General features: G+C 47.9%; 1 protein-coding gene across 1 annotated transcript; it reads right to left on the bottom strand.

The window, feature by feature from the left end:
• Nucleotides 1–4136: 4136 nt before the first annotated feature.
• On the bottom strand, nucleotides 4137–9111 carry LOC119270394 (disease resistance protein RGA5-like). The gene is made up of 5 exons (XM_037552397.1): nucleotides 8186–9111; nucleotides 5097–7043; nucleotides 4987–5022; nucleotides 4857–4905; nucleotides 4137–4479 (listed from the first exon to the last, which is right to left on the bottom strand). Exons 1-2 carry the CDS (start codon nucleotides 9010–9012, stop codon nucleotides 5108–5110), a joined length of 2763 nt encoding a protein of 920 aa, XP_037408294.1. The 5' UTR covers nucleotides 9013–9111; the 3' UTR covers nucleotides 4137–4479; nucleotides 4857–4905; nucleotides 4987–5022; nucleotides 5097–5107.
• Nucleotides 9112–15587: the final 6476 nt, after the last annotated feature.

Below are 15587 nucleotides of genomic sequence, written 5' to 3'. Positions count from 1 at the left end.
CCTGTGAGTGTTAATCACATGGCGATGTGAACTAGATTATTGACTCTAGTGCAAGTGGGAGACTGTTGGAAATATGCCCTAGAGGCAATAATAAAAGTATTATTATTATATTTCCTTGTTCATGATAATTGTCTTTTATTCATGCTATAACTGTATTATCCGAAAATCGTAATACACGTGTGAATACATAGACCACAATATGTCCCTAGTGAGCCTCTAGTTGACTAGCTCGTTGTGATCAACAGATAGTCATGGTTTCCTGGCTATGGACATTGGATGTCGTTGATAACGAGATCACATCATTAGGAGAATGATGTGATGGACAAGACCCAATCCTAAGCATAGCACAAAGATCGTGTAGTTCGTTTGCTAGAGCTTTGCCAATGTCAAGTATCTTTTCCTTAGACCATGAGATTGTGCAACTCCCGGATACCGTAGGAATGCTTTGGGTGTACCAAACGTCACAACGTAACTGGGTGGCTATAAAGGTGCATTACAGGTATCTCCGAAAGTGTCTGTTGGGTTGGCGCGAATCGAGACTGGGATTTGTCACTCCGTGTAAACGGAGAGGTATCTCTGGGCCCACTCGATAGGACATCATCATATGCGCAATGTGACCAAGGAGTTGATCACGGGATGATGTGTTACGGAACGAGTAAAGTGACTTGCCGGTAACGAGATTGAACAAGGTATTGGATACCGACGATCGAATCTCGGGCAAGTAACATACCGATAGACAAAGGGAATTGAATACGGGATTGATTAAGTCCTTGACATCGTGGTTCATCCGATGAGATCATCGTGGAACATGTGGGAGCCATCATGGGTATCCAGATCCCGTTGTTGGTTATTGACCGGAGAACGTCTCGGTCATGTCTACATGTCTCCCGAACCCGTAGGGTCTACACACTTAAGGTTCGATGACGCTAGGGTTATAAAGGAAGCTTGTATGTGGTTACCGAATGTTGTTCGGAGTCCCGGATGAGATCCCGGACGTCACGAGGAGTTCCGGAATGGTCCGGAGGTAAAGATTTATATATGGGAAGTCCTGTTTTGGTTACCGGAAAAGTTTCGGGCGATATCGGTATTGTACCGGGACCACCGGGAGGGTCCCGGGGTCCACCAAGTGGGGCCACCTGCCCCAGAAGGCTGCGTGGGCCAAGTGTGGGAGGGGACCAGCCCCTAGGAGGGCTGGTGCGCCCCCCACAAGGAGTCCAAGGCGCAAGAGAGAGTGGGAGGGGGCAAACCCTAGTCCAGATGGGCCTTAAGGCCCATATTGGTGCGCCTCCCTCTCCTCTCCCCCCTTGGCCGCCTCCCCTTTGCCATCTAGGGCTGGCCGCACCCCTTGGGGGTGGGAAACCCTAAAGGGGGCGCAGCCCTCCCCTTCCCCTATATATATGAGGCCTAGGGGCTGCCCATAACATGCGATTTGATCTCTCGTTGGTGCAGCCCTGCCCCTCTCCCTCCTCCTCTTCTCCCATGGTGCTTGGCGTAGCCCTGCGGGATTGCCACGCTCCTCCACCACCACCACGCCGTTATGCTGCTGTTGGATGGAGTCTTCCTCAACCTCTCCCTCTCTCCTTGCTGGATCAAGGCGTGGGAGACGTCACCGGGCTGTACGTGTGTTGAACGCGGAGGTGCCGTCCGTTCGGCACTTGATCATCGGTGATCTGAATCACGACGAGTACGACTCCATCAACCCCGTTCACTTGAACGCTTCCGCTTAGCGATCTACAAGGGTATGTAGATGCACTCTCCTTTCTACTCGTTGCTGGTCTCTCCATAGATAGATCTTGGTGATTCGCAGGAAAATTTTTGAATTTCTGCTACGTTCCCCAACAGTTGATAGGTGCCGGCGCTTCGGAGTCTTGGAGCCTAGTGGAAGATCCCGGAGGGCGCAGCGATCACGAGGCTTCTTCGTTTTTGTTGATCCGTCGTTGTCGGCATTTATTTCTTTTGCTCTTTCTCTGTTGTTTTTTTTTGGGCGTGACTGTGCTGCTTCCGTCCCAGCACCTATCCCTGTATGGTTTGGTTGGTTGTTTTGTATACAAAGCGGAGGGAACCTTTTTTGGGTAAAGATAGAAGAGTGTACATAAATAAACCAGTTCATATTTCGATCAGGACAAGGAAGCAAAACATTCAGGCTTGCATGCAGTTCAACACGTTGTTACAGCTCGAAACGGGTTGACTGAATTTCGCAGTACTGAGCTAGGGGCTTCAGGCTTTCAGTTTAAGTTAGTAGGATTTTCTGTGGAAACGGGGAGCGATCGAAACAGAGACTGAAAAGGGATGACATCGTCCTCTCACCTGATCGTGGCTGCACCTCGGACTGAGCCGACTATGGAAGTATAATCAATGCCGCAGAAATTACTTGATTGCAGCAAAAGCAACCACATACAGACGAAATCAAAACCAAGGACAAGGGACCGGGCAACAAAACTAGATATACTGTCGTGATGAAATTTGGACCAGCATGAGTAACAAATGCAAGGAGATGGAGAAAACAAGTGGGAAAGAGATACAAACAGAAGAAGGTGCACAAAATTCAGAAAATCTCACGAACTGAATGTTGACGAGTCTCCTCAAATAAGAAAGAGTCTGAAGTAGACAAAAATAACTAACTCGCAGCATTTCACCAGCGCCTGGAATTACAAACACAGAGCATGACGACATAGAGAAAAAATAATAGACAGAAAGACTGCCTGAGTTTGACGCTGAGCCGAGCCTCAGGGTTTACAGCTTCCGTTTGATTTTATGTTGGAACGGGCAAACGGCGACTGTAAATGACACGGTTGGCATGGCAACATCATCCTCTGCAGCTCGGCCGAACCAGGCAACATCATCATATTACCGTGGAATTAATTCAGCAGAAAGAAACAAATATGTGTAGCTAGTTATCGGCCGAGTTGATAATAAACGGATGCTTAATCTGCGCTGCATTGTATGATTTGCTTGGTCGCACACAAACAACGTCACCTAAAGGGATATGCATGCTCCCTGTATAAATAAATGCAAGTAAAGGAGAGACTGACAGTCGATGAAGGGAGTACACCGTATCGTTCTTACATTCAATAACCATTGCTTCAGATCAGTGCCAATAATAATTCTACAGCGAAAGGCTCACATGAGATGCGGTATCAATTCAACTCCCAGTTCAATTCAAATAGAAAGACGTACTTGATACAGGTTGAAAGATGTTGGTTTGATCAAATAAACAGAGAATTTAGCAGTGTCGTTTTAATGTGACAGCTCTTACAACCTGTATCAAGCACATATTTCTATTTACAAACAGAAGGTGACGAAAATTCAGAAGAACTGAACAGAATGTTGAGGAGTCTCGACTCTCGAATAGAAAAGAGTCTGTTTCTGCTAGGAAGAAAGCAGCGTACGACGTAGCTGTACATCCTCCTGAATTCTGAATACATCCATCACATTCCGGGGGCGACACAAGGCACTCACAATCGCACAGACAGAGCATGCACTTGATCGAGCGGACAGAAACAATTACTCTCGGCGCGATGGCATCCCGGATCGGTTCACAGGGAAAATGAATGTGGCGCTAAATTGAATTCCTGACTAGTGGTTTTTAACTCAGGAGCGGACAAAAGTAACTCGCTCGCAGCGTTTCAACAGCGCCAGGAATTTGTAGCCCAGAACGAGTGACAATGTAGAAAAAGCGCTAGCCAGAAAGGCTGCCTGAGTCTTGGTGTTCAACTGGGTTTCAGACTTTCAGGATTCAGCTTCGGTTAGATTTATGCCGAAAAAACCTCATCGGATCTCTGCCGGAGCTGGCTACTTATTGCAGTGGAATACTAGCAGAAATAAACGAATACTTGTAGCTCGATCACAACAAGAGTAACCACACACAAACAAAAAGCAAGTCTGATGGGGGCAACATAACAAGATACTGTCATAATATCAGTACATGAACTTGTTGAGTTGGTAATAAGCTTATAAGCGGGTCTTCATATGCATTACATCTTATAAGTTGCAAGCGATAAAAATCTTATGATTGGCCCAATGTATAATTAAGGTAGGCAGTGAAGGGATACCGAATTATTATATCATCCAGAAATCATTGCATCAGTACTAGATGACAGCGAAGGCACACCGTAGTAGGTAGTATGCAACAGATATTCAAATTCCACTTCTACTCCAATACAAAGATGTACTTAATACAGGCCTGTTTATTTCATCATGAAACAAATATGGCAAACTGAACCGGACATCGTAGTTTATGAGTCTATAACAAAACATTGAGCTGCTCCAAACAAAGCAGTAGCATGCAGAATGAGATCAAGCAAACCAGCCAAGCAGTACATCATAACTGATGGTTCATCGAGGGCGGAAGCATGAAGAGAATCCAAACATAAGCAGACAGAATGAGGAGGCTCATCTGGATGCAGAGGGGTGACAGGTCAAACAGCAGAGTACATGAGTTGTTGGAGGCACCGACGATTGAATCCATGTCGACGACACCTGCAATGCCATTTCGAAGAAACACACATAAAAAAGCTTCAGTTCAATGTTTCAGAAAGAAAGAAAAAGTAGAGTTCATCCAAGTACAGAAAAAAAGGAACACACATAGAAATGCTTCAGTTCAATATTACTGTTGGGATGTCTGTTACTAATTTTGATCAGGTTACATGTAATCTTGTGGCATGCAGAAATAAACAATCGAGGGGCCTATGTAGCTTTGCAGCATAAATTAAGAAGCCAACGCTGAATAGATTCCTGCACTATTGAGGCTTTAGGGGCCTGATTGATCAAGCTAGCATAGTACATGGGTGCGAGTTTTAGCTGAAATTAAGAATAGTTTGGTGCTTCTGATCAAATCAATGGAGTTGGTATAGTACCTGAGCGCCAGATTGGATGAATCGACCAAGGCACTCCGGCCGCCAGATACTGAAATACGGAAGCAGACATGAATTAAACACTTGGTGAGAAAATAAGGGACTGCAAGTACTGTACAACAGAGGTGCCAACCTCAACGCATACATGCTTCGCTTCCTCCCCCTGAAACTGAGAAATAAACAAAGAATGAACACCTGGGATGGTGAGAAAACAGATATTGATTAACAAAGGAGTATAGGCACCTTTTACTATGTCAATTATATGTACTAAGGATGGGATGGTTGGGGTGGTCCTCCGCTGCGGCCCTCAGCGCAGCCTCTGCTTCATCCACCTCCCGCTCGCTAGCTCCCTTCGTGGTAACACGAACCTCGACTCGCTGGAGGGAAGGGAGGTGCCGCATGCCCAAATCAATGTTTTCACGGGAGATCCACTTGGCTGGTAAGGTGAACCAAAGGTGTTTAAGCCTTGGCGCTGCTCCTCGTGGAAACATTGATGGCATGGCACCAATACTATAGAAGAGGCACTCCGTCGCACATGGGAATAACGCACCAGAGGAAAGGACCGGCGCTTCCACCTCATGCCCTTTTCTGTACACAGAACAATCCATTATCTGAAGACAAACAAGAGCAGGCAGAGTCCCAAGAAGCTGGATGACCTCCGATCGCACTTCAAACAACGTTATATCCAGATAGGAGAGGAGAGGAAGCGATGAAGGATTAATCCATGACGGCAATGTCCCGAACCAACTTTGAGTTGACCGGAAAGCCAATCTACGGAGTTGTGGAGGAGGCACCCAATCTTCGCTCAGGCAATTGATGAGTCCATCAGAGACATATACATCTAGACTGTCCAGTCTGTGCATATTACTAATAGATTCCTCCAAAGCTTTACCCAGGCTCTCATCAAAATCATCGCAGTCAAGCCGGAGCACCCTGAGCTTGGTCAGACGGCCCAATTCTTTCACAAAATCAAGGTCCACGTCAGATAACCCCAGCTCATCTAGCACTTCTAGGGAAGTCAGGTTACCTATTCCAGATGGCAGCTTCATATCATAAGCAACATACAAGCACATTAGACGTCTTAGTTGAACAACACTCGATGGCAGTACTTCTATCTTAGAACCTCTTAAGTCCAAGATAAGCAAAAACTGCAGCTTCCCTATTTCCTTGGGAAGGTCCTTAACATGAGTACCTTTTAGCCCCAAGTACCTCAAATGCAACAGATTCCCCACATACCCAACATCCGAGACATTTTTACAGCCTTCTAAATCCAACACGCGCAGAACTTGAAAACTTGAAATATCCAACACTTTCCCAACAACATCACTTGTGAAAACAGTAAGAGATCTCATATGCTCCATCCTAGTGGTATCCACATCTATCTTGCTATTTTGAATGGACAATCTGCGAACCTTGATCTCTGAGTTAGGAATTTTTCTTCTGTTGTTATCTAGTATTGTGACAAAGTTTTCTTCACTTGATAATGAGCATATAAGGTCAAGAACCATGTCATGTACACGGCAACCTTGTACATTTCCTACAACATCAATGCCTATCGGCTGGATCATACTTCTATTCACTAGCTCATTGAAGTAGCTATTACCAAGCTCATATAAGCTAGTTTCTTGTCTATCACTGTAAACAAGACCTTCGGATATCCATCTCCATATCAGCCTATCTCTCATAATCTCGTGATCTTCTGGGAAGATGCTAAGATATAATAAACAAGGTTTCAGATATGAGGGTAGATCATAATAGCTGAATAATAATATCTTTTTCATCTCCTCCAAACTTTGATCTTCCGTGAGTCCACGGCCAATGGAATTGAGCAAAGTATACCATTGGTCCTTTGTTTTTATCTGATTATTATTAGCCAGGAGACTTGCTACAGAAATAATAGCTAATGGTATGCCACCACATTTCTTCAAAATGTCTTTGGATACTTGCACTAATTCTGGAGGACACCCATTCTCTTGAGAAAATACTCTTTTATAGAAGAGTGTTCTTGATACATCGTCAGAAAGTGGTTTCATTTTGTAAATATCATCCATAGAAGAACAACATGCTTCAGAGACACTAACAACACGAGTTGTTGTGATTAGTCGGCTTCCAGGACTCTTCTTGGAGAAAGCACACTTGATTAATTTCCAGACTTCTTTATCCCATATGTCATCAATTACGATGAGGTACCTTTTTTCCAGTTTAAAATAGTTAACAAATCAATACAATGAAGATATATACAGTAATATATATTATATTAGTACGGATATGTTATTTCGAAGGAAACTAACAAAAAAAAATTTATAACTCGACCAAATTGCATAGTCTGAGACCTAGATTCCACACACACAAAAACTCATGTGCAACTATAGTTGTAGAAATGTGCAATTGTTGCGTATGGTTTTTAACAGTTGAGATCGTCCACTCAGGCATTAGGAATTCTCGGTCGTCTTTAATATATGCACTCCCTGATTGTTGAGAGATAGGTTATGTACTAACTACAACATTTACACCAAAAGAATAAAACTATAAATAAGTAATACAATATCAAGATGCATATAAGAAATACACCTTGGGACATATGGGTGCACATGCACCCGAATTGCAAAAAATATTATAAAACAGTAAAATGGTCAAAACATTTTGAAAAAAAATCAAAGCAACCATTGTCTAGTGTATTTTCATGTGTAAAATTTCGTGACAAAATGACTTTTGTGGTATTCTAAATGAATAATACTCCCTCCATTTTTATATACAAGGCCACAAACTCAAATTACAGATACCAAGGTAAAATTTAATACATGTTTTGCATTCCATCTTTCTTTCTTGTTTACTGGGATCATTTAATACACCACGTGCATTCAAGAAAATTGAATGGAGGAAGTAGTTGAGTGTCATTATGACTACATGCATGCAAGTATTAAACAAGTTGGAAAACATCATTAATTTTTGCCTTGATTACTGTTGGTGGCCTTGTATAGATGCAAAATGTATATTCCATAGTGGCCTTGTATAAGTAAATGGCGGGAGTACAAAACTGATACAATATTAAGCTTACTATTCACATAATTTGTACTTGCAATTTTGTCTTTTTGCCAACAATAATACCACAAAAGTCATGTTGTCCGGAAACTTTACAAGTAAGTAATAAACTAGCCAATGCTTGTTCCAACAAACAAACACATATCTTTTCTTTTACAAAAGTTGCCTAATCGGGTGCGCCTAGACCCTCCAAAATCTGCACCGGATGCATATGCAATAGTCTAGAATACTATTATTATTTAACTAGACAAAACGGTAATCTGTCTGCAAACGAAAAAAAACACATCTACCTCTTGCCGTTAAGGAATTCGATGATTTCATCGATCAGATGATTTTGTTCCCATTCTTTGCTATGAATGTGTCCATACTTCTTCTTGTCAAGTCCATAGAGAATATTCTGGAAAACTTTCTTCTTGTCGGGATTCTGAGAAACCGAAATAAAAGCATAACAATCAAATCGCCCTTTGATCTGGTCATATGCTGATTTGGCAAGAGTTGTCTTGCCCAAACCACCAAATCCGACAATAGAGACCGTCTTCAATGGATGCTTCAACCAATCATCACCTTCAATCAACATGTTGATCAGCTCATCTCGTGTTTCTTCAATGCCGACGAGCTCTGTCACATCTGTGTATAGGGCCATCATGCGGGGGTCAACACTAGCACCAACACTAGTATCCCGCATCTCTTGCTCATACCTTTGACGCAGCTCCGCCAACTTCTTAGCTTGTTGGACCGCTTCTTCTAGAGCATTAGAGATCCGATGGAGATCCTTGCCATTCTTGAATAATCTTTTGACCTTCTTGAGTATCTTCTTAACTCTGTTCTTCGAGTTGGTTGGCTTGCCCCCATTCTCCACGTGGACCTTGAAAACATCAATGATTTCCTCCATTTGGTAGGATAAATCCTTGATATTTCCAGCCCAGATCTTGACCCCCTCTTCAAGCTGATCCACCGGCACTTTTGCTACCTTGCGGAGAGCGGCATGCATCAATGTCAGCTCTGTCACGAGAGACTTGATGCCTTTCCTCACTTGTTTCTCCAAGGTGAGCTCGCCGATGAGCAGCTCACCGAGCTTCGGGAGGAGAGGGCCAATGGCCCCCATGGCGATCTCCATATGCCTCGACCTCTCTCGTGGTGTTTTTGGTGTAAAGAGAGCTGGAAGTGCTACAGTGTTGCTCCAAAGGCACTCTGGGCAATTGTCATGTCCTAGAGGAGAAACTAGACTGGTATAGAAACCAGAGTTGGGGAGTACATAATTCTAATTTAATGACGAGATCGAAGATTGGATACGACGATAATGGCGTAGGCTGGCTGCCCTGCGGGCCTGTCAGACAGCTAGGTCCCATGCATCAGCGGTTGTGGTAGTAGTAGATAATGATAATCTCACAAGGCTCAGATGCAAACTTGAGACGGGAGAAAATGGCCTCGGAGATGCCGCTCAAACTGAACTAGCTGGGTTAAACTAATCATACCGCCCCACCAATCACGAAGCGTTGATTTAGAAAAATTAGAGAGATTCCTGCTGCTCCCTGAGCCATGTGTGCAACACTGACTAACACCCATTTGTGTGTTTAAGCTAGGTGGTAGACGCGGTACCAAGTGTCATGTCATAAGGCTGAAGGTCGGTCGATGCGATCTTGAGATGGGAGAAAAGTTTCCTTGGATGCCACTTCGACTGCAGTGACCGGTTAAATTACACCGCATCACCTGTCTCCATGCGCGCACTTTACTCGCGTGCTGTCGTGCCTAAGAAAAATGTCAGGACAGATTCCTCGCTTGCTCCATGTGAGCAACTCTAGTTAATTACTCCACTCATGCAATATTTAAACTCCTGCTCCTTTCTTTGGCGCTTGTGAAATGGTATGTGCCTGGGACGATCCGATCTATGCCTCTGAGCATGCATGTGCACTAGTTTGGTTATGAACTGCTTAGTTTGCATCGCCTAGAGAGATGCCTCTAAGCAGATGCATTACTTTGCATTAGACAGAAAGACTGACACCTCTGTCTGTGGTATTAATCAAATTGGGCACGACGCAACACCATGCGTACCCATTTTACACATCCCATGTATATATGGTTGTTGTGATGAGATCAATTCCTCATGTTCATTCTCTTGCCCATGGTCACTCACTGATGCTCACTCTCTTGTGCAATGCAATCAAACAGACTTCCGTTAGATACATCTGTAGAAACAACGACTCTGAATGACACGGTTTGCATCATCGGTGTCTACAGCTCGGCCAATAAAGCCCACCAACATAGCTTGAACACGGCAAGAGGAATCACACACTAACAATAACAAGTCTGAGGGGGGAACTTAACAAGATGCTTCTATAAATTTATCATATCAAGTTGCTCATAGACGGGCCTTTGTCTGCGGCACCATATGATTCGGTCCCAAAATAGACAAATAAAACATCACATGATTTGCTCCCCTGTATAGAGATAGAAGAGTCACTTGAGTTGAGGGCAACATCCAATCATTCTCTCGTCCAGAAAGCGTTGCAGCATTTTTTTTAGAACGAAGACGCCAGATGCGTCCGGCTTTAGATTAATAAAGCCCCAACTGCAGCGTACCACATACCAAGTCTTAATACATCACCAAAAGCCATGCCGGCTCGACCACCAAAGTTCAAACAAAACTAAACAAGCCGCAAATCAAGGTTACAGGACAGGGCCCGTACAGAGCACGCAGGCTCGTAAAGCAACCAAAAGGGACCGAAGTCATGACTCCCTAGCCATCGCATACACTTGCACCAGTCGTTGTTGGGCGGTCTTGATCAGCTCAGCATCCTTGCGCCTCCCCAACGGACTCCACTGCTGCAATAGGAGGTTGCATTTGAAGATAATATTAGCCGGATGATTTGGAAAACACCCTTCTATAGTAAACTTGTTCCTAGTTAGCCATAAGGCCCAGAGAAGTGCCCCAACACAACTCCACATAACCTGATGTGTTGGGCCCTTAATCGCATCTAGGAGGTTGAAAAGCTCGGGAGCCGAGCGCGGGTCCCAATGGACACCCACCGCGGTCCGGACTGCACTCCACGCGAACCTCGCTAGAGGGCAACGGAAAAACACATGATTGGCATCCTCCGGTTCCCCGCACAACGCACACGGACCCGTGGCCGGTCCATTACGTTTGGCTACGTTCAGGGAAGTGGGAAGCCTATCACGGAACAGTTGCCATATGAAAAGTTTGATCTTCAAAGGCATCCGCGCTTTCCACAATCCTGCAATCACTGGCTGTGTCGACCCTCGACACAACTTGCGGTATAAGGAGTTCACCGAGAACTTCCCCGAGTTAGTAAGCGCCCAACTCACCGTGTCAGACTGGTCCGAAAGACCCACTGGTTCGATTAGTTGCAGCAAGGCCGCGAGGCTTGACTGCTCGGGCCCGTTGAGTTCCCGCTTAAACTGAATCTCAGGTGGCGTCACTGCAAGCGCATCCGCCACCGACAATGCGGTGTCGACAGCAATATCGTACAAATCCCGGAATTCGACCCAAAGGGGTTGGGTACCTATCCAAAGATCAGTCCAGAATCGCGCAGATCTGCTGTCCCCAATCGAAAATTTTGCCCCCATGGCAAAAGCTGGTTTGATCAACTGAAGATCATTCCAAAAAGGTGAGCCCCTTGCCCTCCCTTCAAAGAAATTCCCGTTAGGAAAATATTTGGCCCTTAGGAGATCAACCCACAACCCGGAGGCCCCCTGGGTGATTTTCCAAATCCATTTGCACATCAACGCGATGTTAAGCCATCTTGAATTGGTGATCCCAAGACCCCCCAAATCCTTGGGTCGACACACCCAGGCCCATTTAACCATGTGGTATTTATGGTTCGGGCTAGTTCCTTCCCAAAAGAACTTGGCTCGAGGCGTGTCAAACTTGGCATGGACCCCTTCTGCAAGCAGAAACAGTCCCATGGCGAACATTGGCAAAGAAGACAGGCTGCAATTTGTGAGCACTAGCCTCGCCGCTTTCGACAAAAATTTGCCCCGCCAAGGACAAACCCTATTCCTCACTTTGGCACACAGAGGCTCCCAATCCTCTATCGTGGGTCGTTTGGTGTCTACCGGGAGGCCCAGATAAGTGAACGGGAATTTGCCCACTTTGCAGTTGAGCAAATCCGCAATGCGCCTTCCCTCCTCGGCCTCGATCCCCATCGAGAGCACCTCGCATTTGTGGAAGTTAATTTTGAGGCCCGACATGAGCTCAAAACTGAGAAGAATCGCCTTGACCGCAGCAATACTATGAAGGTCCAGATGAAACAGCAATAGCGTGTCATCTGCATACTGCAAGTGGGTCACTCCCCCTAGAATGAGATGGCCTACCAACCCTTTGATATGGCCAGCCTCCGCCGCTTTCCTCAGCATAGAGGACAGCGCGTCAACAACAAAGTTGAACATGAGGGGGGAAAATGGATCCCCTTGCCTGAGGCCCCGTTTATTCCGGAAGAAGTGCCCTACTTCTCCGTTCACCGAAATAGCAGTTTGTCCTCCCGATACCAACTGCATGACATGGTGCACCCAAACAACGGAGAAACCCCGGCTGAGTAGCACCTGACGGAGAAAATTCCAATTAACCCGATTGTATGCCTTTTCGAAGTCTAGCTTCAACAGCACCGCCAGTTCCTTAGTGCGTTTGAGTTCGTGTATAATCTCCTGAAGGGCCAGAGGGCCCTCAAGGATATTGCGACCGTGGATGAACGCAGATTGGTTGCGATGGATCACACGATGGGCAATCGGAACTAATCTAGTCGCACACGCTTTGGCACAAATTTTAAACGGAACGCTTGATAAGCGCAATGGGACGGAACTGTCTAATGTCATCGGCCCCTTGAACCTTTGGAATGAGCGATAACACTCCAAAGTTAAGGCGCGCTATATCTACCGAACCGCGCATAAACCCGTTGCAGATCTCGAAAATCGGGCCCCTAAGCAAGGGCCAGAAACGTTTAAACATTGCCACCGGCCACCCGTCCGGGCCAGGGGCCGTGTCCGCCTTCATACCCATCGGTGCGGCATCGATTTCTTCGGGAAGGAACGCTAGCCCCAGCCCCTCGTTCTCGCAGTCCAGCACACGTTGTCCGGCTTCCCACACATCCACATGCAGACCAGCCCTCTGGTCCTCACACGTCCCCATCAACTTAATGTAGAACTAATAAATATGACGAGAGATGTCCTCTTGTCGCAACAGAAGCCCCTGCTCCGATTGCAACCTCAGGATAGAACATTTCCGACGTCGGCCATTAGCGTAGGCTTGAAAATATTTGGTATTAGCATCCCCTTTGAGGATCCATTTCAAACCACTACGGCGACGCCAATATTCTTCCTCCGCACGCAACGACGCCTCGACCTGACTTTCCAGGTCGTATCGGTGGGCCCATTCCGTCTCCGTAAGGTCCCGGATATCAGCCTGGGAATCAATCGTTGCGATCTCCGCTAGGATCGCGGCTCTGTGTGCTTTGTCAGACCTCCCTAGGCTAGCGCCCCATCCCTTGAGACTTGCCCTGAGTCGCCCCCCGACAGTGTTCCAGAACTCCATCGGGCCACGCTGGGGCCCCACTTGACTCACGCACGCACTCCACTTCTCCCTAAAGAGCTCCTCGAAGCCTGGCACCTCAAACCATGCCGTTTCGAAGAAAAAACGAGGGCTACGTTGCACTCTATCCTCCCCCGAGGAGTACACAAGTGATACATGGTCCGACCCAATACGAGTCTCCGCGACCAGAGTGTAGAGGGGAAAACCCATTTCCCAATCCGGAGACATGAACACATGATCCAGCACCGATCGTACCAGGTCTAATTGCTTGTTTGTCCATGTGAATCGAGCGCCCGTTCTAGCCACCTCCCTGAGGGCCATCGAGGCGATCGCAGCATTAAACATAGCCACCCGAGGCCAGTTTATATTACTATTACTCTTATCCGCACCCGACCTGATCAGGTTGAAATCGCCTCCCACCAGAACAGGAAGCGCCGCCTCAGTCACGGAGTTAACTTTGGCTTGGAGTTCTCCAAAGAACTCCGCCGATCTCGAGTGATCGACCGGCCCGTAGACCTTAATGACAACCAATTCGCGGCGCGAGGCCCTAACTCTGAAATGCTGAGATAAAAAACGAACCAACGTCCCAGTCGATGATCTCATACAGAGCGCGATTTAAGACTAGCAACAAACCACCGGAGTGGCCAACAGCCGGAACATGTTGCCACTCAAAGCGCTCCAATAGATCAATAGCGAGCAACTCATGGAAACGAAAATCCCCCTTGATCGTTTCCTGCAGCCCAACGATATCGACGTCCTCTCTACGCATGTACTCCTTAAGTTGCGTCCGGCGCCCCGCGTGGCCAAAGCCACGAATGTTCCAAAAGATGGCCCGCATCTAGATGACGCGATTGCGGAGCCGGACACCTCGCGAGGTGACCGCCTTAGCCACGCGCCTCACCCTGCCACGGCAAGGCGAGGGAGGGGGGGGCAACCCCTATTGCCTGACCCCCCCTCTTCGGGCACAGAAAGAGCCGCGGTGGCCCCTCCCTCGGGCTCACCGGGCCTCTGATCAGCACGCGCTGCCGTAGCAGCCGCGAGCGCTGCCTGCGCCGTCTCCTTGGCGCGAACGAGCAAAATCAGCTCCCTGTCTCCCCTCTCGCAAGAAGAAACCACGCCGCTCGCTTCCAACACCTCATGCAAGTGATCGTCCGAAAAGGAATCAAGAACCGTGAAGCGAGGTGGAGGATTACCTGAGATCTCCATGTTCTTCTGCGCCTGAAGGAGCTGCGCCCACTACAGCGACGACATGTTGCCCTTGGCCCCCTTGGATCGCGAGCTTGTGTGGACCGGTGCCGCCGGCACCGTCTTGGTACGCTTAGCCTTGGAGATCATCGCCGCCTTGGCCGCCTCTTGCAGCAGCGGATCAGCGACGGGTGGCAAGGTTGGGGCCGCCAGAGCCATGATCGACTGCCGAGGCATGGGAGGCGCCCCCAGCGGTTCCATCACGCGCACCACCTCCGCGCTGACCTTGCGCACCGCCGTCTTCTTCATCGGCTTGACCGAGCCGCTCAGGGTGGAGCCACGCCCACCGGACGCCGGAGATCCCACCGAACGGAGCCGCGAGGGGTTGGGGGAGAGAGCGATCGGGGAGCCGCCGCCGCCCAAGCCCACCACCGTAGCCGGGGCCGCGCCCAAGGGGGGTGAGGAAACCGACCCCATGTTTGAGCCATACTGGTTGGGGATCGAGATTGACATCCCCTCGTGGCCCGAGCCCAGCACAGCCCGCAGCCCCGCCACCCCCTTCACCGGCGCGGCAGGCCCCGACGCAGAGATCCCGAGCTAGTCCCAGGCCGCGGTATCGATGGAGTCGTCCTCCTCCATGCTGGCGTCTTGCTCCGGATCCTTGTCCTTGCGCTTGTCCTTGTCGTGATCCCCCGGGCCCCAACCCGCAGGGGGCGGCGGCGGGGGCGGGAGAGCAGGGGCCGCCGGGCGCGGTTGGTCCACCTCCGGCTCGAGCTTGATGGAGTATCCCTCGCCATTGAACCAGATTTGCACAGATCCGCACAGCTTGGCCGTTGCACGACACGCAAACTTCATACGTACCGGGCCCGAACGGATTAGGGACAGTTCATCCACCACCAACGGCCGGCCGATCATAGTCGTGGCCGCCATCAGCCGCTCCACACGCCGCTGCTTCGGCGGCACAC

This window comes from Triticum dicoccoides, chromosome 3A, assembly GCF_002162155.2.
Source record: "Triticum dicoccoides isolate Atlit2015 ecotype Zavitan chromosome 3A, WEW_v2.0, whole genome shotgun sequence".
In the NCBI taxonomy this organism is placed as follows: domain Eukaryota; kingdom Viridiplantae; phylum Streptophyta; class Magnoliopsida; order Poales; family Poaceae; genus Triticum; species Triticum dicoccoides.
The sequence above is the reverse complement of the archived record's forward strand: the minus strand, read 5'-3'. Positions and strand labels throughout refer to the sequence as shown.